Source organism: Heloderma suspectum, chromosome 5 (genome assembly GCF_057233095.1).
Source record: "Heloderma suspectum isolate Gila_16-S chromosome 5, 16-S_ref, whole genome shotgun sequence".
Lineage (NCBI taxonomy): Eukaryota > Metazoa > Chordata > Lepidosauria > Squamata > Helodermatidae > Heloderma > Heloderma suspectum.
Window position 1 is genome coordinate 165,776,224 of NC_139462.1, and position 26,451 is coordinate 165,802,674.

General features: G+C 44.4%; 1 protein-coding gene across 1 annotated transcript; it reads left to right on the forward strand.

Annotated features, from left to right (window-relative positions):
* Nucleotides 1–269: 269 nt before the first annotated feature.
* GASK1A (golgi associated kinase 1A) lies at nt 270–21,239 on the forward strand. The gene is made up of 6 exons (XM_084859816.1): nt 270–292; nt 1,480–1,579; nt 2,061–3,518; nt 12,049–12,171; nt 14,942–15,045; nt 18,791–21,239. The coding sequence occupies exons 1-6, from the start codon at nt 270–272 to the stop codon at nt 18,993–18,995; spliced, it is 2,013 nt and encodes a 670-aa protein (XP_084715942.1). The 3' UTR covers nt 18,996–21,239.
* The last annotated feature ends 5,212 nt before the right edge of the window (nt 21,240–26,451 follow it).

Sequence of the window (26,451 nt, forward strand, 5' to 3'; positions counted from 1 at the left end):
CATCTGGTTGGGGCAGGTTGGATTAACCCCTTCCTTCAGCCTCCCTCTTCCCGTTCCTCCGACTGCTGTTTTTGGCCACTGGCGAAATTTGGATTGTAAGCTCCTCTGGTCCTGGGTGGGAGCTGTTCTTTTTTGCTTATATTACTCAGAGCGCTTAGGGTGGCCACTTACGCATCGCCAAAAAAGAAGGCAAAAGGGGACACAGGTTTGCATGATGCACAGTTAGTCACAGTTCCTATAATTTAAGTAGAAATACAATAAAACTGACCATGGTGGGGAGGACTGTGACCAGGTGAGCTGTGTGCCAGCTGAGGCAATTGTCTTGGTGCTAACTTAAAACTTGCAGACTTTTCCTCTACTCCCAAGGCATACGATGGGCTTCTTAATTCAGTTGTCTTATTGTGACTTGGTACTTTATTGTTAATTGTTTTTCACTGTTTCAAATTGTTTTACATTTTTTGTATGTTTTAATCCATCTTGGAAGATGCCTTGAATCTTTTTCTCACAAAGGCTTCTAATAGATTTAGATGATGGCAATCAGTCATTAGAAAACAAAAATCAAAACACCAACAGGATAATACCTTTATTAAGACTAACTAAACAGTTACAAAATAGTCAACAAGCTTTGTAGGACCCTTCTTGGGGCTGGATGTGCTGTTAAACAAAAATAGCAAAAGAGGGGTGGTGGTCTGGGGCATGGTAGCCCCCCCCCCCTGATGGTGTAATTTCAGAAATGTAGAAAATGTAATTTCAGAATTAAAACAGGAACTTTTCTTTCATGCTCATGAGAGTGTATGTATGTATCATATATGTATTATGGGACAGGATCATGGTATGTGTGTGGGAGGGGGCCCGTGTTATAAGTTTGTGCTGGGTTCCCCCAAAATGATGCTATGTGAAGTGAACTGAAAGCATCAGCAACCTCTGGCAAGATCAGAAACCCATGGCTCCTTCTGGGATAGGTGATCCTGGAAACGGTGCAGGGTTTATCTCTGATGGACAGTTCTCATAGAGACACACAGCATCAGGTGACTGGAAAATTCATACAAATTGGTAGCACTGCAAAGACCAATACAGGTTCAAGCACTCTGTTGTAATGAACATAAGAAAAGCCCTGCAGGATCAGTCTATCTAATCAAGCTTTAGATTAGATGGGTGACTTTAAAAAAAAAAGCGCGTACGCTAATGGCGGCCCCCATAGGGAGCCGCCATTCGCGTTCCTTATTTAGTCGCTGTAGTCTACGTAAATGTTTACGTAGACTACAGCGACCAAATAAGGAACGGGAATGGCGGCTCCCTATGGGGGCCGCCATTATCCGTACACACTTTTTTTTTTTAAAGTCACCCGTGATAGGCTACGTGACGATTGACGTAGCCTATCATGGCTGACTTTGCAAATCTAGCCGTGATAGGCTACGTTAATCGTCACATAGCCTATCAGGGGGCGTTTTTTTTTTTCTTCTTTCATTGCAATGGCAGCGGCGGCAGCCGGTCGAAAGACCGGCTGCCGCTCCCGCCCCGCTCGAACACCCGCCGAACCGCCGGCCGGACCCGCTGCCAGGAGGGACATTCGGCGAAGGTAAGTCCCGTCCCGGGGGGGTGCGGGGGGCGGGTGTGTGTGGAGGATTTCTCCCCGAAACTTGTTCGGGGGGCCGAACACGTTGGCGCTCGGCCCCCCGAAGTTTCGGGGAGAAATTCTCCGCCAACCCTACTTTACTCCCTTCCCACATGGTGCACTCGTCTCACCCTCAACACCACGAGATATTCATGCGATCTGGGTCTGCATGTGTGGGATTTCATGCATGTCTGCCCTATTCAAATCTTATGCCCACAGATAGATGTTTAGTGGAGTTAGCAGTGGGATAGGCATATCAGATGAGAGGAAGGGTACAATGCTCTCTTGCTTCCTGCAACTTGTAGTGAGACACAAATAATCCGATCCAGCCCAAAGTCACATGGAAACACTGTTGGCCTCATGGAATCCACAGCACTTATCTTTCTTCTCTACATATTCTCCTCAAACACTCTGGTAAATAAGATCTCCTTTTCTGATTCCACAGGCCCAGAGAACGTGGTGCAGAATGAGGCTGAAGAGGCCCCCGCTGGCCGGATGCTGCTTCTTGCTTGCTTTATCGGTAGTCACTCTTACTAGTTTCTCTCCAGCATCCCTCAACAGCTACAAGGAGTCTGATTTCCAGTACCTGCCTAGGGATGAGCTGCTTGAGAAAGCTGCCCATTCCAGGCACGTGTGGACAAACTCCACTGTCTCCGCTGCCTGGCAAGGATGGCGCTTCAGCCACAGAAAATGGCCCAGTCCTCAGGGAAGACCAGCCCTACCAAATCCTAGCTCTGTCTGCAAACAAAAGAACAAACAGAGCAGCCAGGCCAGACGAAATCTCCGGGGGTTAAAAGAAAGGAGGATGTACAGTGGGCGGATTAGAAAACATCACATTGTGTCAAAAAGCTCTGAACCTAGCAGAAAACTCCAACCCAGAGACTATCCCTCCAGGATGAACCACAAGAAGAGGAGAAAGTATGACGTCCCTTTTACTTTCAGGAATGCTGCAAAAGATCTTCGCTTCTCCCCACAAACAATTGGGAAGGAGGCAGATTGGAAACCACAAAGGCGGTTGGCCCCAGTGGCTCCTGCTATGCAAGATGGAAAGCTGGGAACTCTTCTGTTTCCTCAGAATGCTTCTGCAGGCCAGCTCACTGTACCACAGGAGCAATGCAAGCCAGATGTACAGACAGCTGGCACCGAACAGCAACCCTCCGATTCCATCAAAGCTTTTATCTCAGACAGGCAGTCCTCCCAGGGCGTGACAGGCACTCAGAGACAGACGAGGAATGCTCACGCTCAACATCCATGGTTTTGGGCCAGGGACCCAGAGGGGCTGCAGAAATCCGATTGGTGCAAAGAGCCACAAGGCAGGGGGCATCCAGGAAAACAGGAGGGCAGATTGAGGCTCGGCGAGAAGAGCCGACCATGGTTTACTCTGGATGATGTGCAGAAAATGAAGCTTCTAGCCAATGGCACAGTCGTAAACAAAGACAGAATCCCCGGCCATGGGCAGATACTCCGAGTTGCCCTGGCATCCAGCCAAGATGCCCTCTCACATGACCCCAATGGCCTCTGTTCAGATGGGCTGTGTGGATTAATCAAAAGGACCACTGACCTCTATGAGGTTCTGGCTTTCCACTTGGACAGGGTGCTGGGACTGCATCGGAGCCTACCTGTGGTGGCCAGGAAATTCAGCAGTCACCTTCTACCCTACAAATACACCAATGGTGCCACTAGGCCCATCATATGGTGGGCCCCTGATATACGACACCTGAACGATTCCAATAATGACCAGAACTCCTTTGTTCTCAGATGGCAGCAGTACCAGGTGCTACTGAGGCGACGGTGTGGCATGGGAGATTCCAGAACATCTCTTGGGAAAGCACCATGTTTGACTGTGCTGCATTCAGAATGGGCCAAATTGGCAGTCTTTGATTTTCTCCTGCAGGTAGACCTGGTAGTGAAGCAACCTTTCCCTGCCCCCTTTCTTCTCCTAAGTCAAAATAAGAGGCAGAATTGTACACTTTGTGACAAAAGCACAACACTTGGTATGTACAAACATTACTGTCAGGGAGCTCAAACTACGATAGGAAGGTGTACCTAATATTTTCAGAAATTCAGAATGACGTTTTGTGACTAGTCGGGGAGTCATGATACATGATGTGATGGCTCAGGTTCTGTGGGTCTGGGTTCCTGTTACGCCAGCATAAAGAGCTAGTATTTCCACGTCTGTTCGTACAAAGTTTTGAAACACTCCCTCTGATCTCACATTAATTAGCTCCACTGCATCCGTCATGAAAACAATGCAGCACACGTTAATTGTGCAAATCTGCACTTGTGGCTGATGCAACCCTTGCAGCCATCATACATCAGTGCAGCTTCTGGACAGCTATTATAGCTCTAGCAATTAGGGACCAACCCCAGTCTACAGGCAAAGGAAGTATGGGTCATCGAATAAGTGTGTGACCCTGACAACAGCCACCTTTGCACATAGGAAATATAAATTCATCCCATGGAATATGAGATATCACAAGGACCGGGTAGACCTGGATCCAAATTCCTTTGAGCTTTGAAGCTCACTTTAAGCTAGTTCAGCCTTCCCTATTGCAGTGCCCTCTAGATGTTTAGGACTACAGCTCCTATCAGCCCCAGCCGACATGGCCAATGGTCAGGGATTACAGGAGTTGTAGTCCAAAATATCTGGAGGGCACCACATTGAGGAAGGCTGAGCAAATCATTTTCTCTCAGCTTAACCTACCTCACAGGGTTGTCGTGCAGATAAAATAGGGTGGTGGAGGGAGAACCCCGTATGCTGCCTTGACTTCTTGAAAGAGAGGCAGGATAATTGTACTACAGAGATAGATAAATAAATAAATATTTTAGATTTTGCAACTATTAGGAATGCCTCCCTGTCTTAATTTGAGCTCCACAGAGGACCTTTTGTTTGTTTGCTTGTTTATTGGATTTCTATCTGGCAAATGCCCTTGGGGCAATTTACTCTCAAAACACTAGACAATGATGACAACAACAACAACAACAACCACCACCAAATAAATATAAAACTAATACAATAATATAAGTATAAAAAGAATACAATATTAGACATTAAAAATATTTTAAAATGTTGAGGAGCCAGCCAGCAGTAATATTAACAAAGCCACACTTAAAGGTTAAATGCCTGCTTAAAGAGGATGGTCCTAACTTGGCATCTAAATGTACATAGTGAAGATGCCAGGCAGATCTCCCTTGGAAGGGCATTTCATAGACAGGCGCCACTACAGAAAAGGGTCTTTCCCTGGTAGCCACCCATTACACCATTGAGGGTGGAGACACCCAGAGTGTCTCTTTTCTGCTTTTATCACAAAGTGCCTCATTTAATTTTTTGTTTTTGTTTTTGCTAAGTTGCTGTACTATTACTCTTTATTCCCCAGGTATTGAATGAATTAGAATACGCATACAACAAAAGTGGAAAGGAGAGGGATGGAATGGGATAGCTTATCTTTCAGTAGAACTAGGACATGTGTTATCTCTACACATTTTTATTGTTGTTATAATTAATTTGTACCCTACCTTTTTATCATGGTGTTCAAGTAACCTTTACAATAGATGTTAAAAACAACACAATACAGCACAAATACACCATATGAACCTAAAAACACACACCTAAAACCAAACAGGAACAAGCTTTTTCCAGTGCTGTGATCAACGACAGGGGTTTGGGCCTAGCTGTCATTTTCATTTCCCAAAATGCCCTAGAGTGACACTACATTGGAGGCAGCTAGACCCAGCACTTCAATGCTCCTTCAAGCATTGTTCATCACAAGGTAAACACCAGACGGCGCTTTCCCCAGCAGGACCCCTGAGAAATGGGTCCAGCACTGTTTGGGCTGTGGAAGTGAGAACTGGAACTTATGTGAGGGAGTGGTGGGATCACAATCTCCTACTTTACAAATGAAAATTCTCCTAATTTGAACAACATTCCCAATCATAAATGGATTCTGGGTTGAGAAGTTATAGAAAAACTATAGGTTTTGTCTAATCTCTCCTAAAAGCAATGGTACCACCCAGATCCTCAGGTAGCAAAAAAATCCATACGTTGGCTGCTGCAACCTAGAGCAAGGCAAGAGTTGTAGAAATCAGGTAGGGGCTGGAGGATGGGGCAATCAGGAGCTGGGAGTAAAAAGAAGCATGATGACCTGGTTCACAGGATCACGGAGGGGAAATAAGCTATGATGGCTTATTTCCCCTCCCTGCACATGTCAGTGATGTGCCAGGGGGGATTAGGATAATTACCTTCGGCAGCACAGCTTGTCATGTCACGAACTCAGCCAGGGTGGCTTGTTGCCATGGGTAAAAAGCATCCAGAACCCATGGGCTATGGTATGGTTCTGGGTGGCTTAAGTCTGCTGAGTGACAGTATTCTTTCTTAAGTCTTATCTGTTGACAATCCTCCATCTTAATTTCCCAGAATGCCCAGAGAGATGCTATGCCACAGGCATTGTCGGAGATTAAAGGGGGACTCAGGATAGGTGTCAGTGGTGGGCCCTCCCTGGAGTTCTGGGGCCTCAACAGTTGCTTGAGGATGCTGTATAGCGACTCCAGGCCTACCCCAGATGACTCTGCCACATTAGGCAGAGGAGAATTTGTTGGTATGAACTGACAGAGATTTGTTCAGGCAGAGAATCAAGCTCCACTCTAGAGAAGAGTTAGATTTCTTAATCTTATGGAATGGTTCAGAAATTCCACTGAGATGAGAGAGCTTTTCCATTATTAAATATTATTAAAGGACTTTGGTATAATCATATTTGCAGCTTCCTTAATATATAGCTGTTTCACGTGGGCTCCTAGAGACCCGCTCGATTGATTGGAATCTATCATAAAGCTCTCCAAATCTCACAGACAAACCTACTTTGGCTGATTTTTTTTTTTTTTACGCCTTGACTCACTGATATAATTCCATTCACTCTGCAAACAGCTCTTCACAGGAATAAGGGTATACTGCCAAGAAAAGCCTCCTAGAGGGTGTGTGTAGTATACTGTGAATACTCTTTAAATCTTCCACATATTTCAACCATCATCTTAACAGCGTTTGCAGTGTATGAAAATTCCACAGAAGAGGAATTTGACTTTTGTGTTGGCTGGTCAGTTTAACTCTCTCTCTCTCTCTCTCTCTCTGTGTGTGTGTGTCTATGTCTCAAATGATTGGGGTTTGTTTTAATGAATCCTTCCATAAAGACAGATTCCAAGGCTCTGATCCTTTAGACCACTTTAGGTGCCAAATGATTTAGACTTACTTATTTTCTATGACCATGAAAGACTATGGAGCAGGAGGTATTTTCAGGACTTGATCTAAAACATCTGGCAATTTTAAAACCCCAATTTCCATTTGAGATTACACTGCAGCAGATGCATGCTGATGTATGCGCGCCCCTCCTCCCTTTGTTTTTACTTTGTAGCTAATAAACAAATCATGCCATTTTTAATACTTTAACAAAACCAGACAGATTCTGGCTGCAGCCCTAAGCCCTATCAAACATAATGGGGTGTACTTCCAAGTACACAGACATAGGATTGTACTGTTCAGATTTAATGCACAAGTTCAGTCCTAGCTAAATGCAGCACGCTAAATTATACAGACCATGCTAGCCTTCCCCAGCCTGGTACCCTCCAGATGTGTTGGACTACAACTCTCATTGTCCCCCGGCTAGCATAGAGAAGTCTGGACTACACTTTTCAGAATATGTTTTATTTCATAACATAATAGGTACAGAAGCACACCTGGATCTGCATCAGTCAGCTGTGTAGGTGGATCTTCCTAGATCAGGGATGGGGACTGTGTGGCCCTCCAGATGTTCTTGGATGATAACTCCCATCATCGCTCACCATTGGCCAGGCTAGCTAGGGATGATGGGGGTTGTGCTCCACCAACATCTGGAGGACCAAACATTCCCCATCCCTGGCCTAGATGGATCAGGATCTGTGTTTTTCATGTCATTGTTTTCTTACTGTTTTAAACCAGGTTTTTATCTATTTGTCTTTGTAAAGTTCCTGTGATTGCAAGGTGCCTTACGTACCATTTTCTTGGTGGAAAGGTGGGGTAGAAATCAAATATGTTATAGTACATGAAAAAGCTGCTAAAAACCAGTGTGAAATTGCCATTAAACAAACAAACAAAAAACCATACAGCACATGGAATAAATTGAAATCTTCCCTTTCCCTCCAGACGCTTTTGTGCTCAAAATTGCCCCACCACACCACCCAGGAGTTTTTTCCTGCAACCTTTTCTTTATGGGTGGAAAAACAGCTTGGGGAGGGGGTGGATTTGAGCAGAAAAGTATTTGCCTTCCTCCTGACTTTCTTCTGCTCAAACTAGCAGCCTTCCCCAGCTACAACAACAGCATTGGGAGTCTGTTACATACATCTGCCATGTGAATGTCTAGTTTGGGTAGGGTGGCCACCTATAAATCACCACAAAAAGGAAATGCATCACCATAAAAGAGGACAAAGGGGTGTGTGCACAATTTGCATAATATTTGCTTAGGCTAATTTATATCTGTAGATGCAAATGTAAAAATAATTACTATAATTTAAATAGAAATACATTATATCTCAAATAGAGGACTGTCCTCTGACACATGGCCACCCAATAGGACTTGTTTCCAAGTAAACATGCTGATGATCAGGCTACATGGGTAACCTAAAATGTAGCAATTGGCGCTTGGCATAGTTGCAAAAATACTTTACCTTATTTTCCTCCTAGCTTATTCCAGTTTCAAGCATTCCTCCCGCTTGCTGTGTGTCATTCAGTGTGGAGTGGGGGGGCCGTCCCTGGGCTCATAGAGATAAAGAGATGCATAGGACATTGTGAAGTAGAAGGCCAGGGAGAACAAGATTGTTCTTCCCAAAAGATGAATCCATGAGGGTTCTTTTGGCTTCCAGTTTTGTGTGATAGATTGGCCCCAATCCAAAGAACAATTCTAGGTGCACCAGAAGGTTTGTGTGCTCCCAGTGGGATTTTTACCCTTTTCTTGGAACAGCAGATCCACATTATATTTCAAAGTGCTTCTGAAGCTCTCCCCGGTTTCAAATGTAGTCTACTGTGCAGCATACAGAGGCTCTCTTGTGCGATTTTGTAGACTGGAGCTACTGTTCACAAGTTTCTCCACAAGAGCGAGGACCAGAAACTTTCTCGGTTTCTAAAAATTAAGTTGAATTCCTGAGGAATTTTGCTTATGCCATCAGTTGCATGATATGGCTTCATTCCATGATGCGCTAGAAAATTATGATTGCCCTCTACAGTACAGAGTTTGGCCACAATATACACATATGTAGGGAGCTGCCATGACGACTAAGACTGGGATTTCACTGTTCTCTCCCTGCTCTTTAATGAGAAGATCAAAAACAAACTTAACACAATACCTACATCCCTGTCCTGTCCAATCTACAAAACTATGGAAGAATGGATGAGGGAACAGTAATTTCAGTGCCACCAACTGTGTAATGGAGGCTCCAGGATCTTTTTTGGAACGTGTCAGTATTTTCCCTGGCAGCCCCCGAAGGTGAGAAAGCAGAGCGATAGTTTGAACAACTGCCAACTCTCACACTTTCAAATATTCTGCTAACATGCCATCTGCTGAAATGGTAAGAATACCAGCTCAGTTTTATTAGAGAAATAACCACACTTTCTCATGTTATGAAATCAGCCCAGGAAACTTTGAGCAGTGAGAGCTGGTGTACGTTGGGAAGTCTACTCTTCAAAGGACCAGACAACTGCTTTTTTTTCAGAACGGAAGGTGGCACGACAGAGCCATTGCTCCCCATGGTATATATACACTTTGTGGGCTTAAAAAACCTGTTTGTCCTAGAGATTCCAGTGAGACAAAAGAAAAGAGTGTGTTTAGCATAGGGTGGCCACTTACGAATTGTCAAGAAAGAGGACATGCATCATCCAAAGGAGGACAGCAATTTGCATAACATTTGCCTATGCTAATTTATATGCACGGATGCAAATTTAGACATTACTATTATAATTTAAATAGATATGCAGTACATCTCAACATAGTGCGGAAGGCTGTGACTGGGTGACCTGTGTTCCTGCCTGTTCAGGCTTCTGTCCAGTGCTTAGCTGTTGATGGGCAACAGTTCTTATGGTTCTTCATCTTTAAACCAGAATTAGACAGGACAGTCCTTGAAACAGAGGACGTCTTCAAATAGAGGACAGTCCTCTGGCAGCTCTTCAAATACAGGACTGTAAAAAAAGGGGACCAGGACACCCTAGAATAACAAGGAAGCACTTGCATCCACCCACCCAAGACTGGCTCAGGGTTCGACCGGGCCCCTGCAAAGTATCCTCTGGCGACCCCCCTCTTATGTCGGCAGGACCTGGCAAGCTTAACTGGGGGGGTGGGGTGGCGGCGGTGGCAGGACCTAGAGCAACAGCACTCTGACTGGGAGCCGCCATTTTGATTTCCAAGCATGTCCCTGAGGTAGCATTGCTCTAAGGCACTGTGGGAAATTTAAATGGAGGCTCGAAAACTCAGTTGACAGGCACAAATCAGAATGCTGTAGTTTTTAAAAAAGGAATCCAGAGTAGGTGTGAGCAGTGGCTCCTGCTGGGATGTTGGGGCCCTGTCAGCTGCCTGAGGGTGCAACATTCTGGCCCCTTTTAAACAATTGAGTATTTCTCTAGCCCCTGTCATGGACGTCTTTGTGAAACTTTAAAAAGCCACTTTCAGCCTGATCTCCCATCTCAACTTGCAGTATTATTTACTGGTATTATTTAGAATCCATAGCCTGTTTTCCTCTTGTGAAGAAGACCCAAAGCTGCTAACCACATAATATTTATTATTTATTTAGTACAATTATTTATATGCCGCCCTTCAAGATACAAATCCTACCAAGGCCGTTTACAAGTAACATAAAACTAATAAAATCACAATAAACAACGTTAACATTTTTTTTAAAAAATAATAATTGTGTTCCTTGCCTCAGGGCAGTTGGTGGAAGATGGCCTCCCTCAGGACTAGGGATGTATGAAAGTCACTTACATTTTCACGGATCTGCTTCGTGGTGGGGGGGGAGGCGCTCCGTCCCTCCCCCCAGAATCCTCAATGGGGGGGGAGGCGCTCCGTCCCTCCCCCCGGAGTCCTGCCCGGCCAGCTCCGCTCCGCGGGGATTCCACAGAGCCGCCGGCCGGCTCCGCCAGCAGCCGGACATCCGGCCGCTGGGTAGCAGGGACGCAAATGGCGGCTGCTGTAGCCGCCGCCGTTTGCATCCCTGTATTCAAACATGATAGGCTATGTAAAGACTTACGTAGCCTATCACGTCTGGGTTAAAAACAAAAACGCGCACGCAAATGGCAGCGGCTATGGCCACCACCATTTGCGTTCCTTATTTTTCGCCGTCTTAGTCTACATAAATATTTACGTAGGCTAAAACGGCGAATCAAAAAGGAACGCAAATAGCGGCCACTACACTATTTGCGTTCCCCTTTATTTTCACCGTAATAGTCTACGTAAATATTTATGTAGACTAAGACGGTGAAAAATGAGGAACGCAAATGGCGGTGGCCATAGCCGCCGCCATTTGCTTACGCGTGTTTTTTTTTTAAACCCAGACATGATAGGCTGTGTAAGTCTTTACGTAGCCTATCACGTCTATGTAAAAACAACAACAACACACAAATGACCAGACTGCAAATGGCAGTGGTGGCAGCTGGTCGGAAGACCAGGTGCCGCCGGAGCCGCCGCCGGAGCCACCGCCATCCGGAACATCCGCCCGAGGTAAGTCTTGTCCTGGGGGGGATCCGTGGGGGGGGTGGCAGGCCATTCCGCCACGGATTTTGGGGGGCCGAATGCACTGGCATTTGGCCTCACCGAGATCCATGGCAGAATTCTCTGACATCCCTACTCAGGACACAGAGAGTACAGTGGAAAGGGAAGCAGGTGTCTGGTGTCACCCTCATCTCCCTCCCTCTCTCTTGGAATCATTCCCATGGGTCACTCGATGGTAGATGGCCCTGTGGTGATGAGGGAAGTCTAGCTGGGGCAGGCCTTGCAGTAGTTTTCACCTGCCTTTCTCCCATTCTCTCCTCAGTAAGCAAAACAATATCATTGTAGGCCAAGGTCTCCTCCCTAGGGTGGCCATGTGCACATCAGTCCAAAATGTGACTAGCCCGGTCCATTGTGGTTGAGTTGGGATTTGAATCCAGATTCTAGGTTAACGTGCGGTCCACTAGACCAGGACTGGGAAGAATGTAGATCTCCAGACATTTTGGACTACAGTTCCCATCAGCCCCAGCTCCCATCATGACCAGTGGTTGGGAAATATTGGACATATAGTCTAAAACATCTGGAAGGGGTTGGGTTGGGGAAGGCTGATCTAGATCAACCATCAGCAAATGTTTGTCTTGAACCCAATGAAGGCTCTGTGTCTGACATTCCTGATGTGAAATTCTAATGCCTCTGAACACTTACCATTTCCTACAGGTCCATGACCGCCTGGATCGATATTGCTGTGGCTTTCAGCCAGATCCTTCTGAGCCTTGTGTTCAGGAAATGCTCCACGAGAAATGCCGAAGTCCCGCAGAGCTGGTCTTGGTTCACATCTTGGTATGCCATTTCCCAGTTACTGTGTTCGTTTCTCTTTTAACCTCCGTGATTTATGGAGCAGCCTGGTTATGCCTGCCTGCTTCTCATGATATCACTCTCTTGGCCAATTGGGTAAAATGTCAAAATGAATGTTTTGGTTGAGGGAAGATAATGAAGACTGAAATAATAAGTCTGAAGTCTGTCTGGGAGAGCAGAGCTGCCTGTAAATGGCCGCTCACACTTACAAGTGTAAGTATAATTGTACTGTAATTGGTGTATGTCTGTGTGTGGGAGGCGAGGGGAATCCTGCTTTACACAGTAAGGTTTTCATAAGTTACATCAATTTTTGCATGCCAGCATTCGGAAAGAATTTAAGATTCAGGTGGTCTCTACATGTTCATGTAACGCAGCCTTTCCCAACCTGCTTCCCTTCAGATGTGTTGCACGAGAAGTCCCAGCATCTGGGAGTTGTGGTGCAACACATCTGGATGGAACCAGGTTGGAGGAGGCTGATGTAAGGTGTAACGGGGCATTAACCTGTGGACTGCTTCCAGATCAGTGGGGGCTTACTACCTATCCAGGGAAGGGAAAACATTTGTGGGCTACAGCAAAGATGGGCCCTCAATGTTTGTTTGTTTGTTTAAATAAATAAATAAAGCAAGCAAGCAAGCTCCAATCTTGTCCATTCCCCTGAGAGGCTGTGGTGTAGTAGTAAATGTTGAAGTGTAGATACTCATCATGACAGTCTCCATAGCCACCCACCCAAAGAGAGCCCCCCCGCCCAGTTCAGGCATCGGTGTTGATCCGTATCAAAGAACCAGTTTTAACTAGTTTCCATCTCCACGAGGAGAAGACGTTTTGTAAAGTTAATGGGTCTCCCTTGCTCACTCCAGAGCAGGCCATCCCAAAATAGTTTGCATTACAATGGGGAAGAATATATTGTTGAGGAAATTCCCTCTGAGCATGGATTTCAGCCATGCTCAGAAGGAACAGGGAGGTCTGAGGGGTGGGGGTGGCAGGTGATGTCATTCTCCCTGCGAAGAAAAAAGGGCCGGCATTCCGTCCCTGTGAGCCCTGGCTCCACTACACCATTGCTGAGAGGGAGCTCAAGGTGCTGAGTAATTTCAGAAGGGTTCTGCAAGCAAGCAGTTCAGACCTCTGGTAAGAGGGATCTGCTCCCTACCCCACCCATGGCAGTCCACTGCTGGGGGAGGAGGAAGAGGGAGAGAGAGGGGATGGGAAAGAGATGGGGTGGGAGAGAGAGAAGGAGTAGTCCTGCTCACTCTTGGTTCTGGCCCCACCCACTGCCAGCTTCAGGTCTGTTCACTCTTGGTTCTCGCCCTGCCCACCACCAGCACGCAGCCCCTGACAGATTACTCCCAAGGGAATATGGCCCTTAAGAGAAAATAGGTTCCCCATTCCGGGCTACAGCCTTGTTGGTCTACAGTAATGTTCTTGCACAGCTTCCAGTCATTTCAATGGGGCTTATAAAGGAGAATGTCCTGGAGGATCGTGTCCATAGTACTCCAGAAGTGGTCTTGATCAATGCTGAATAGGACTCAATACAGCCATCTTTCTTTCCCAAGTCTTGGAAGCCAGGCTGCTGTTAAAGCCACTTAAAATACCAATGGCCTTTTGGTACCTGGATTATGAGGGTTGTCAAATCCTTAACAGTCTCAAGTTTGGATGGTCTGAAACCTGTTTCAGATGAAGACCCAGATGAAGAGAGCAATGTATTTGAGAAAAGCCATCCATAACAATCCTAGCTGTGAAAATGCTATCCAAGCTCCCCTCTGGCTGAGTTTCCATAATAACCATAATCAGACACAGACCTGGTTTCTACATAACGACAACCAAGAGTACAGGCTGACCATGGCTTGTCGTTGAATCATGGATTATTGTTCAATCGTGGGTTGTTATGTGCAACCCCTGCACTATGGCTTAACTATGAGTTAACCACAAACAACTCAAAGTTCACAACCCAACAACAAAACATGGGGTTTCTTCCTGGGTTGTTTGTGTTAACAACCCATAGTTAAACCATAGTTCGCATGTAACAACAACCCATAATTCAATGACAAACCATACTTGACGTATACTCAACTCATGCTCAACCCATACTCTGGATTGTCATTACATGTGAACCAGGCCATAGAGACCTGGTTTGCACATAATGCTAACAAATAGTTTATTTAACTCATGGGTTGTTGTGATGTGTGAGCCCAGACACACTAACAATCCATGGATTGTTAACCACAAACAACAGAGAAAAAGAATCTATGGTTTGTTATTGGGTTGTGAACTCTGGATTTTTTAAACCATGGGTTGTTAACGTGCGGACCCAGAACTGTGAGTTGTTCATGGATTGTTTTGCCAGGCTACAGACGTAATGGGCAAGAATGGTAAAACAAATCAGCTACTTTACATGCCAGTACTACAGTGCTGCAAAGACATTTGGAATACAGGGAGGGAGTGTGCTAAGGAGGAGGGAAACAAACAACCCCGGGATCGAGAGGACAAACCAGACAGACCCTGGATAGGGCAACAAACCATGGGTTAAATAAACCATGAGTTAGGGTTATATGCAACTAGGTTGAAGACAGTCCCCAAGTGCCCATGATCTCTGTTTTTCTTGCACTTCTTAAGCCTCAAACATTGGTGGGAAACATGAAACCCTGAATGTGTTGAGCAGTAAGGCAAAAAGCCCAAATTTCCTAAAACATTATATAATAGGCTGATCCCATACACACCCATGTCCTCAATTATTGTCAAGTTTACTCTTCTTTTCCAGATCCGGAGGACCAAGCCTTCTCACTTAGTATTTATTGACAATGCAGGCAGACCTCTCCATCCAGAAGCAAAACTTAATTTCCGGCTTCTGCAAGGCATAGATAGGTAAGATGGGTGGTAGGCAAATGTTCTAGTGGAAAGTTTCATGGACTACATATGCTTGACAACATTTCCTCCCTAGCCTGCAAAAAATAAATTAAAAAAATACTGGTTGGGATTCAGACATACTCATATTTAAAGTAGATCCATCACAATCAGGTCCCATTGATTTCAATAGGTCTACTCAGAGCATCTCCAATTCTGGATCTAACTGATTAATGACAATGGGTTGGCTTCAGAGTTGGGTGAAGCAGAACTCCACAAACTGGATGATTCCACTACAGCAGGAGTGTTGAAACTCAGGCCTGCAGGGCAAATCTGGCCTCTTGAGGTTCTGCAGATGGCCACTTCCTCTTTCCCTGGCCATCTGCAGAACCTTGGATGCCTGGATTCACTGATCTTTTTGTGGTTTCCCAGTTTTCTTCCCTTTCCAAAAAGTTGAAATGCCCCTCCTAAGGCTCAATTACTGGCAATATGAGCTTTAAGCTAGAATAAGCTGGCATTTTTGGCCCCACCCCCTTTTGCCTTCAGCCCCGCCCACCACTGGAGTGCAGCCCCTGAGAGCATCTCCAGAACTGAACTTGGCCCTTGGGCTGCAAGAGGTTCTGTACCCCTGCACTACAGGAAGGGAGTGGAGCAATGATCTTCACCAATTCCCCCTGCAGTCCCCTATAGCCCTGAAAATCTGCTCTGGTGTTTTGGGAGACCCTCCAGTAAAGGTGGCACTGGGTGCTGCAGGAGGAAGGAGGAATCAGCAGAAATTGCTGTCCCTCCCCTTTCTCTAGCAGGTGGCTTCCACTGGATCTCAGGAGCCTCTGCAAACGGAAGGAGCCCTTCTGCCTGTGGAGAGCAATCTGGATCCAACCCATAGCTAGGAGAGCACTGTTCTTTTTGAGCAGGAGACTAGTTATAAATAACTGGTGGAAATAAAGGAGGTTGAACGGGGACTGCCTGTGTTTATTTCCAGCCTTGCCTCCTATGCTCAGGCTCATCACCTCGTGGTGGAAACAGTTGCATTCTTGGTCCCAGGAAATGAGAGACTATACGAGGTGACAATACGAGGTGATGTGCTGTCCCTTTTACCTGAAGAAGCTCCTGATGTAACGCTCTGGGTCAACTTACACATCACATTAGATGCTGGATTGTCTAGTATTTTTTCTTTTACATAATAGCCACACAGGGAGGGTTTTTTGAAAAGCCTTTCCCTCCCACTACGGTCTTGATAAAAATCGCCAATGGAAGGTAATAGCAGCTTTGAGGAGGAGGAGGTGATTTTCAATGGGGCCATGGTGGGAGAGGAAAGGGTACCTCTCCTCAGGTGTTGTGGTCCTGATCCTTATGCCCCCGGCTGTTATTTAGAAGAAAAAACAGAGATGTGTTAAATGCAATCACGCATTTAACATCACAGTTAATTTTTTAATTACACCTATATATGCCTCCTTTCAGTAGTATCTTGGGGGCCTTTTTTTCCTGAACTTTAGGGCCATTGCCTTTGCTCTGATCTTAGAGCTTGTGTGTGTGTGTGTGTGTGTGTGTGTGTGTGAATAAGCAGCCTGTTGACCTACATATTGGGTGTATCTGGGGTGGGTGTTTCAAGGGCTTTACTATTGACGGATGGGTGAGACATCTCTTAAACACAAGGGATTGGATCCAGATTTAGATATGTGCAACTGGGTTGTGGAAGAGGATCTTCCTGCCCCTGTCTCCCAAAAGCAACCCCTTGAAATGCTGTAAAATGGTCTGGGGACCCAGCCAAATGGGGGGAGCTATGGTGCAGGGGGAAGGGGAAATCTCCAAAAATTGCACAGAGTCACCTTCCGTGAGCAGAGCCCTTCTGTTAACAGAAGGCAGATCCTGGATCCAACCCAAGAAACTTGACTACCAGGTGGTTTTCTTAGAGAGGTAGCCATAGGCATCCGCAGAAATTTTTCCAGGGGGGTGGGCAAAGCTGCACAGTGGTGTGTGATTGTAATTCACATGCATAGCATGCACTGCTACAATATACCTGTGCATTTCCCTTGTATGTCTGCAGACGCTTTATAGCTTAGAGTCATTTTCCATGACATTTAGAAGCCTACACAGTGTGGCAGAAAATCCTGTGAATTTGACAGCACTAATGCAGAACAGTATTCTAGTTAAGGTTCACACAAGAGTCATACAGCAACATGAAAGTTGGTGTACCTAGTTTTAAAGAAGAACCTAGATATAGTGAGCATAACAGAAACCTGTTGGAATGGAGAGAACCAGTGGGGCTACGGTCATCTCTGGATATAAACTCTATAGGAAGGACAGGGTAGAGTATACTGGAGGTACTGTTGTTCTGTACGTTAAAGAGGGCATCGTGTCAAGTAGACTAGAAACCCTAAAAGTGGCAGACGTATTCTCAGAAGTGCTGCGGATGGCAATACCAGGTTCCAAAAGGAATTTAGTGCTGGGGATATGCTGTCGTTCCCTGGACCAGAAAACTCAGGGTGATCTTGAGATGCAAAATGAACTCAGGGAGGCATCCAAATGAGGAAGTGTAATAATGGCTGACTTCAATTACCCCTGTATTGACTGGATAAATGCATGTTCCAGTCTTGAGAAAGAGGTTACATTTCTCAGTACCCTAAACGACGGTGCCCTAGAACAGTTGGTTATGGAACTGCCCAGAGGGGAGGCGACCTTGCATTTAATCCTAAGTGGTGCTGCTCAGGACCTAGTGTGAGATGGGAGTGTTGTTGAGCCAACTGAAAACAGTGACCACAGCGCTATCAATGTAATTTATATTTAAGTGGAAAATTGCCAAGGAAGTCCAACACAGTCACATTTTACCTCAAAAGAAGAGACTTCTCTAAAATGAGGGGACTGATAAAAAGGAAGTTGGAAATGGGAGTCAAGGGGGTTAAATCTCTCCAAAATGCATGGAGGTTATTCAAAACCACAATAAGAAGCTTAGTTAAAATGTATACTGCAGATCAGGGAGGGTAGTACCAAGTCCAAGAGGTCACCAGCATTGTTTACAAATGGTGTCAAGGAAGCTATTGGGGAAAAGAAGGCTTCCTTAAAAAAATGGAAGTCTTGTCCAAATGAGAACAAAAAGGAACACAAACTTGCACAAAGAAAATGCAAGCAGTCAATAAGAAATGCAACAAACAATCACATTTTGAGGAGCACATCGCTAATAACATAAAGGCCAACAACAAATAATTATTTAAATATATCAGAGGCAGGAAACCAGCTAGGGGAGTGGTTGGACCAATGGATAACAACAGAGTTAAAGAAGTACTAAAGGAGGATAAGGAGATTGTGGAGAAGCTGAATGAATTCTTTTTATCTGTCTTCCCTGCAGAAGGTGCAGGGCAGATACCTGTGTCTCAACTGATATTTTCAGTAAGGGAGTCTGAAGAACTGAGGCAAATAGTGGTGACAAGTGATGAGGTTCTTGACCTTACTGTCAAATTGAAAGCTAACTAATCTCAGATGATGTGGGCTTTAATCCATGACAGTTTACTGCACAACATGTTAGTTTTTAAGGTGACACAGGACTTAAAAAACACACAACCCAGACAGATTGTGTCCCATGCACTAAAGGAAATGTCTTAGTCTTGAAATCACATCCTTTTTTGCATAAAATATCAGAAGGTTATGAATCTGAATGTCTAAGGGAGCAGAAGTAAGGAGCGTTTCATATGTCCTAATTGCCTTAGCTTATGGGATTCTATCTTTGAAAAACTTCTCTTTTTCTTTCTTGTTCAATGCTTTTTGTCAGGTTTCCTGAGACAGCTTTGACTGTGCTCAAATCAGGCTGTTTACAAAACCTGCTTTTACAATCACTGTATGTAGATGAGGAATTCTGGGACAGCCAGGGTGGATATGAAGGACTTCAATACTGGCTTCACACCATTGATAGGAGAGGGCAGATCCTGCTTCAGTATATTCAGGAGCACAACTTGACGGTCATTGAAGACTCCTAGCTTTAGACTTTGGTGACAAGGGTGATGCACTCGCCTGCCATCAAAAGGAACTGTGAGCTCTGTCTATGAAAATGCCTGAATGTGAAGATGCCAGCAAACACACTGATGATGTAACTTCTGTTATATGTGAATTCAGAAAATAAAAACTAATAAAAACAAAAGAAGAATTGACTGACAAACTCATAATATGCATATATGGATTTGTTGTCTGCAGATCAAAGTGTATAAAACTATCATCCACATCACATTTAGAATATTAAAGTAAACATTTGTTAGGGTTGTTGTTGTTTTATTTCCCATCTATGTGCACAGAATTATGGAAAGGCAGCCCGAGGATCCTCTGTAGTCATGCTTTACTGAGTACTACTAGATGGAGATGTAGCATCAAATGCATATTTGCATCTGAATACATATTCACATCAGTTGGCTGTGCAGCCCACCCCTTGCTAGACTGGCATGTAATAAAGATAAATATCCCATTACAGCCAACAGGGCATGTGGCAGATTGCAGCCATAGAGGCTAGAGATTGGAAAGCAGGTCTTGTCGTTGTTCAGTCGTTCATTCGTGCCCGACTCTTCATGACCCCATGGACCACAGCACACCAGGCCTTCCTGTCCTCCGCTCTCCCCCGGAGTGTGCTCCAGTTCATATTCATTGCATAGGTGATGCTATCTAGCCATCTCATCCTCTGCCATCCCCTTCTCCTTTTGGAGTCCCTAAGCATTTTGGGTCAATGGGCACATCTGCAATTTTGAAGAGTGTTGTGGGCATTGTCACAAAATGGCTGCCATGGGGTGGGCTGGCTCGTTCATAAAATGGCTGCCATGGTGGGTATGGCCAGTCACAAAGCACTCATTTCCCCAAAGGCACACTGGTAAGACCAAAAGCAAAGTAACTGGCCCACATACAATGCCAAGGTGGGGGATGAGTACCGAAACACAATACCAGTGTTTTTGAAACCACAGTTTTCTGCTCTAACACCCATTTCACAGAAGGAAAACTGGTGATGGTCAGAGAAACCCACACACAAACCTAAATTTTGGTCTGTGGTCCCAAGCACATTTATATGGCAGTAAGCTTTAATGAACTCAAATAAACGTGTTCAAATTAGGGGGTTAGATCCAAAGCAATTTAGTCACTTCTAAGTCCCATTAAAACCAATGTGAAAAGTTAGTCATGACTAACATAAGTCCCATTGGTTTCAGTGGGACCCAAATGTGACTAAGTTGCCACTGCTTCTGCTACTACTGATTGCTAGTCTTCTCTACACTTCCTCTCACAATGACCCTGTCACAGATCACACTTTCCTCACTAGTAGCAGTAGCAGCAGCAAGGAAAGAGCAATCTGTATCACAATTGCTGGGCTATATGTCTTCGTGTGCAGCCCCTAACTCCCAAGCCTGCATCCCATGTAGCCCTCAGGGCCAAAAAGGTTGTGCAGATAGGTAGGTAGAAAAAAATCCTGTTCAGGTATACATGTGGTTCCCATTATTTAGAAGGAAGTGTGGCAAAAACCAGTGGGACTAGACTCATTCAAGTAGACTCATTGAAATCAATGGGACTAAGTCTCATAGATTTCAATGGGTCTGCTCTACATATGACTAAATCTGGACCCAATCAAATATCTTCAATTTAAGTTTTATTGTTTTACATCATACACATACACATACACATATACAAACACAACACCTAAAACATACAGCGTATACACATACATTTCCATGTATATATCTCTAACATATATACTACATTACTGACATCTATAAAAAAGAACATAACATAGCAAGAAAGATGAAAGTATGAAAAACAAATCCTATACATTCATGTATTGGCCCCAGGAGTGTAATCAAGTCACCTGTAGTGTTAGAGGGGCCTACAGATCCATAATGCTTGCTTAAGTGCATTATTGGTGCAATTCCTTTACTAGTAAGCCTCTGAGCATGTTAAGTCAAAGGGCCAATAGTGCAGCCTAGCACATTCCATACTAATGAGTGAATCAAGATGTGCCTGGGAAGTGAAGTTTGTCTTAAAGCTGCAGGTGGCTGTGCTGAGAACCAAGCCCTGCTAGTCTACGCTGGGAATGAATGCTAGGGGGTGCTTGCTGCTGTTATGCTGCCTCATTGCCAACATGTATGGTATAAAACCCATTGTACCCCATGGCTCTGGGTTCAGAGAAGCTGTCTGATCCAGCCATTGGGTACGCCTGTACCTAATTGTACCTAATAAAGTATCTCCTTGTAAGTAAACCTGGATCTGATTTTTCACTACCTTGGCACCTCTAACCTAAGAGTTCAAAGCCCGCTGCAGAGGCAATACAATTCACAACGCTGTTATCCAAATCACTGATATATAATTTATTCTTACAGTATTCTGTTTCTAGATTCCATCTTCCTAATATGAAATTATATTTTTGTATCAATCTTTGTATTGCTAGTGCAGTTAATTTGACAATCACTACTTGGTCCCAGATTTTGTTTTTTGTTTTTGTATTAGTTTTGTCCTGCCGGGGTTTTGATTACTCTTCCAAGTCTCAGCAAACAAAATTCTTGTGATTCTGTTTATATACAAAACAGGTTTGTGTTTATCTAATGGGATGGCTGATTTTACATAATTAAATAAACACAATATAGGATCTGGTATCAGATTTAATTGAAACATTCATTAATTGTCCCTATTGCCATCTTCCAAATTCTAACTACTTTCCTACACCACATATGGACAAACTCACCTTTTGTCTCTGGACAAAGCCAGCACTTTCCTTCTAGTTTATATATCATCTGAACTTTTCAAGCTCTCAAATGCCATTGTATGCTCAGCTTCTAACAGTGTTCTCTGTAAGTATTTATTGGCAAAGACCAATGGGTTGCAGCCAGATTCAGATGTGTGCAGCGGGACTGGCTGAAGTAGATATCTCTGTCCCCTCCTCTCCACAGCAGTCCCTCAAGCCCCCCCCCAATGGTACACAGAACATTGGGGAACCCTACTGAATGGGGTATGCTGTGGTGTGGGGAGAAGGGGGGATCCCTGAAAATTGAGCAGTGGCACCTTCTTGACTGGAGCCCTTTCATCCACTTAAAGCAGATCCTGGATCTAACCCCTCATCTTCATAAATAATGCCAGGATGAAATGCATTAACAAAAGATACCATATTTTGCACTACGTTGGCTAGGAACAGTCCAAGATAACTCAGTGACGGCGCTCACATGAAATGAGAGGTGGTTAGTAAGCCATGGTGGCTTAACCACCTCCACGCTTGTTGGCTGATATCTCTAATTACCCTGCTGGGAGTGGGTTGTTGTGATGTGTGAACCTGGGAAGGGTGGCTGGCTGGGGGAGTTAACAAACCACCCAGAACCCACACTCTATTGTAGGGTTGCTAGGTAGTTTGTTAACTAGCCCAGCCACCCACCCTCACCTGGTTCACACAGCACAACAACCCACACCTGGTGGTGGTAATTAGAGAACTCAGCTCGCATATGCAGGGGGGGGGGTTGGTGGTGGCTAACAAGCCCTGTGGCTTATTAACCACCTCTGTCATGCAAACTGGCCCAATGAGTTGGATCCAGACTTACACTGGATCAACTGCCTGGCAGAAGTGGGCTTCCCCACCCACTCCTTCCCATGGCAACTTCTCCAGCCCTCTGAAATGCTACACAGAGAGTCAGGAGACCATGCCAGATGGGGTAAGCTGTGGCATGGGGGAGAGGGAGGGATCCCCCCCAAATCAGGCGGAAGGACCTTCTGTGAGCAGAGCCTGCCCTCTTGAGGAAGCTCACTTCCTCTTGAGGAAAGCAGTTCCTAGATCCAACCTCATATCTGAAAACTCCCATATGTCTACTTTCACAAACTAAGGTGGGAGTGGGAAATGCTTATTTAGAATGGCTTACAAGCTTCAAAGGGATTGAATTATGCTGTTTGGGGCATTGGCTGAGTGAGAACCCTTTTTTGAAATTCCATTCCTTGCCATCACATTGCTAGTGATTCTCTCTCTCTCTCTCTCTCTCTCTCTCTCAAGCTTTGGATTTAGGGATGGTTGACTGCAACAGCAGAACTGGACTGGCAGCTCAACCTTATCAGGTCTTTCCATCCTTGTCTGCTGTTAAGCCCTCTTGGCTCTTTGGTACCCCAAATTGTGTCAATATCAGGTCATCTCACATAACAGACTGGCATCCCCATTGTTTGTCGTCTCCAAACAGAAACAGCATCCAACAGCTCAGAAAAGCCCCCATCTCAAAAATTGTTTCTGCCTTTCCTCAGTCACACAGTTGGTTGCCATGGAAATGATTAAGATGACTTATCATGGAATGCAGCCATCAAGAGCTAAAGAACCTTTATGAAATAAATATCCCATTTTCATGTAAATAATTTCTGGTCATAATAATGAGACTGGTGAGAAGGTGAGGAAAGCAAACTTGACACTGTCAACACCATTATTGCGACAGCAAATGATAGCTAATGTTATCCATTTGGTGTTGACTTTCCATTAAAAGCCTTCATGCCCCACCTCCCAAGTGCTAGGCAAGGGGCGGGTAAATATCCCCCCCCCCACAACATCAATATGCCATTATAGGAAAGGTAATTTTAAAAAATCTAAACTTTTTTCTAAAAAGGAAGAAAGTCACCCCATCATTTTTATTTGTTTTAACATTTACTCAACCACTTCAATTTCTCCACATGGTAATTTGACCCTTCAAGAGTTTCATTAAGTTCAAATGACTTCAAGCAAAAGGAATAATAAATGAACTCCCATTTCCTTTCATGCTTGCCTCCTCCGTGTTCATTCAAGCAAAATCTAAGCTATGAAATCTGGAAGGAAATATTAGGTATTCATTAAAGGGCACTTTACAAGTCAGTTCATAAAAGGGCTTTGGTGGTTAAGGGGGGACTCACTGGCCATTTCTAACCATTATTCTTCAATGGAAAAAGTACTAGAAATAATAATAATAATAATAATAATAATAATAATAATAATAATGATGATGATGATGATGATGGTATACCACAGTACTGAGAAATATATTTCCTGATTCCATAACCTAATGCAAACAGAACATCGTTCTTCCACATAGGAATGTCCATGAAAAGTTTTACAGATAGAGCAAACTAAAATCTGATAGAATGGGCTCTAAGCATGAGTAATGATTCTCAGTTTCCATCTTTTCATAGATGTGGCACCAAATAGTGCTGTTCAAAGTAAGTTATATTCCCAAAGCTCATCAAACGAAGTAATTAAAAAGGAAAAGAAACAAAACTAGTGTCTCAGGGCCAGTTCGCACATGCAGATGATGTATATCAATTAATAGCTCACTTAATGTCACTCAGTTACTCAGCACTTGGGGCACAATCCAGTTGAAGTCCCACTTTTACGTTCCAATTGATTTGAATAAAGGGATTTAAGCACATGCTTAATTCTATTGAATTACATGGGATTTGAAAGTGCTCAGCTATGGCAGGATCGTGACTCTGATGATTTTCCAGTGAGGTGAGTATGTTCATGGAGGGAGCAATTCTATGGTCACTGGACACTGTCTAGAGGGCCAGAGGATTCTTTGGTTTCTGGGAACCAAGGTCAGAGCCAGGGCTCTGACCTCAGTTCCCAGAAAGCACACTCCCTTCCCCTTCATAGCTAACATGGTTCTCTCCACACCAGCTACGTCTCTGCACTCGGAAATGGATTGCAGAGACAGGGAAAAGGCGGAGGTCCCAGGGGCAGGGAGGTGAGAAGACTGTAGAAGCTGCTTTATGCCGCTTCCTATCAGGTCTCCAGGCACCTTCCCTCCCACTCCCTGAAATCTCCCGTCTAGGCGAAAATGCAAGGTGGCCGGAGCACGGAGAAGAAGATCCAGCCACCCTACATAGGATAGTTGGCAGCCTCCGATTTCAGAGGTATACCACCCTTAGTGGTATAGTTACTCCTTCAAAACTGCTCTGCCATGGCTGATCCCATATCGTCAAGACAACAAATGAGGATCCGCCACAGTAGAGTATTATCACTTTGTTGGATATAAATAAAACATTAAATTAATTTATATTAATCTTTCCATTAATGTATCGATTAACCTTTCTGCCCACTGCTTCTATAGTATATCCATATTCAAGAGAGGGCTTTTTTAATCATCATAATCATCATTTTTTTTTTTTTAAAGCAACTGAAGGACCCGGACAGGAGCTTGGCAACCAGCAGCTAATGGAAAGCACAGGACTAGGAAAGGAGCATTGGTGGAAACATCAGGACAAAGGAAGAATGCTTGGAGATGACAGAAGGGTGGATCCAGATTTAGTCATACTTAGAGTAGACCCACTGGAATAAATAGAGCTAAAGGTAGCCAGGACTTAATTGTCCCATTGATTTCAGTGGGTCTACTCTAACATGATTCAATCTGGATCCGACACAGGATAGGGAGGGAAAGAGGAATCGGGGGAAAAGCTGTAGGAGGAGAAACTGCCTGGCTGTGACCATCCCCCACACCCAGCATCGGCTTAACTGCTACGATGTCACAGACCTTTCTGGAGGGAAAACCTCACTATGGTGGCTATCTGTGTATTGCCAAAAAAAGAAAGAGGAAATGCATCACTAAAAAAGAAGATATAGATTTGCATATAATTTACATGTGGAAATTTCCATCTCAGTTTCCAATGTGCCCTCTGCTCCTTCAGAAGTATTTACATCGTTTGCCTGGTGTCTGGCCTTGCTATGGGGAAACAAAGCAGCTCATAAAAGCGAGTGTCTTAAGAAATAACTGAGTATCTCACAAGTGGAAGAGATATAGGAACATAAAAAGGGTTACATTTCGTCTAGTTGGCTCATTTAGCATTATATTAATAACAGTAAACCTTTCCACGAATTTTCCTGGCTTCTGTTGCTAGTAGCAATAATAATAGCTTATACTAATAGCAGTTGTCTGACTTTCAGGAGGTAATGTTATTTATTTATGCTGTTAGGTAGATGATGCTCAAAAGGACCCTCTCATGAATATGGCATAGCGCACTAGCAGCAGGCCTAAAGATGAATGGATGTAAATTAGCCCAACACTTTATTTACATCCAACAAAGAAAGAGATAAAATTCCCACTGTGATGGATTTTCTTCATTAGTTCAGAGAACCGCCTAAGGTAGAGCTTCTGACATTCTTGCTTTCCACTGGTTAGACAAACAGTTTATCAAAAACATCCCAAATTTATATGGAAAGTAGCAGCTGAAGACAGGTTGTCTTTGGTAGCCTCACGAGCGCACTTGGATGTGCATGCACAGATACACAAAACACCACAAGGAGGCTGGCCACGTTTTCATGTCATGCTGAAGTCATTTATTTAATTCTACTGCACCATCGGTGTGTACATGCAGCCTTGAAGAAGCATTACATAGGCAAAATAGACAGGTTGCTGTTCCCAGGGGAACTTTCAGGCTACAATAGGAAAAGCAACAAGGGAAGCTGAATCTACACATAACAGTTAT

Coding starts and splice junctions, on each gene's coding strand:
- GASK1A (XM_084859816.1), top strand. CDS start 270: ATGGTGGGGAGGACTGTGACCAG. Junction 293..1,479: donor GTGGGGAGGACTGTGACCAG/GTGAGCTGTGTG, acceptor TTGCAATGGCAG/CGGCGGCAGCCGGTCGAAAG. Junction 1,580..2,060: donor AGGAGGGACATTCGGCGAAG/GTAAGTCCCGTC, acceptor CTGATTCCACAG/GCCCAGAGAACGTGGTGCAG.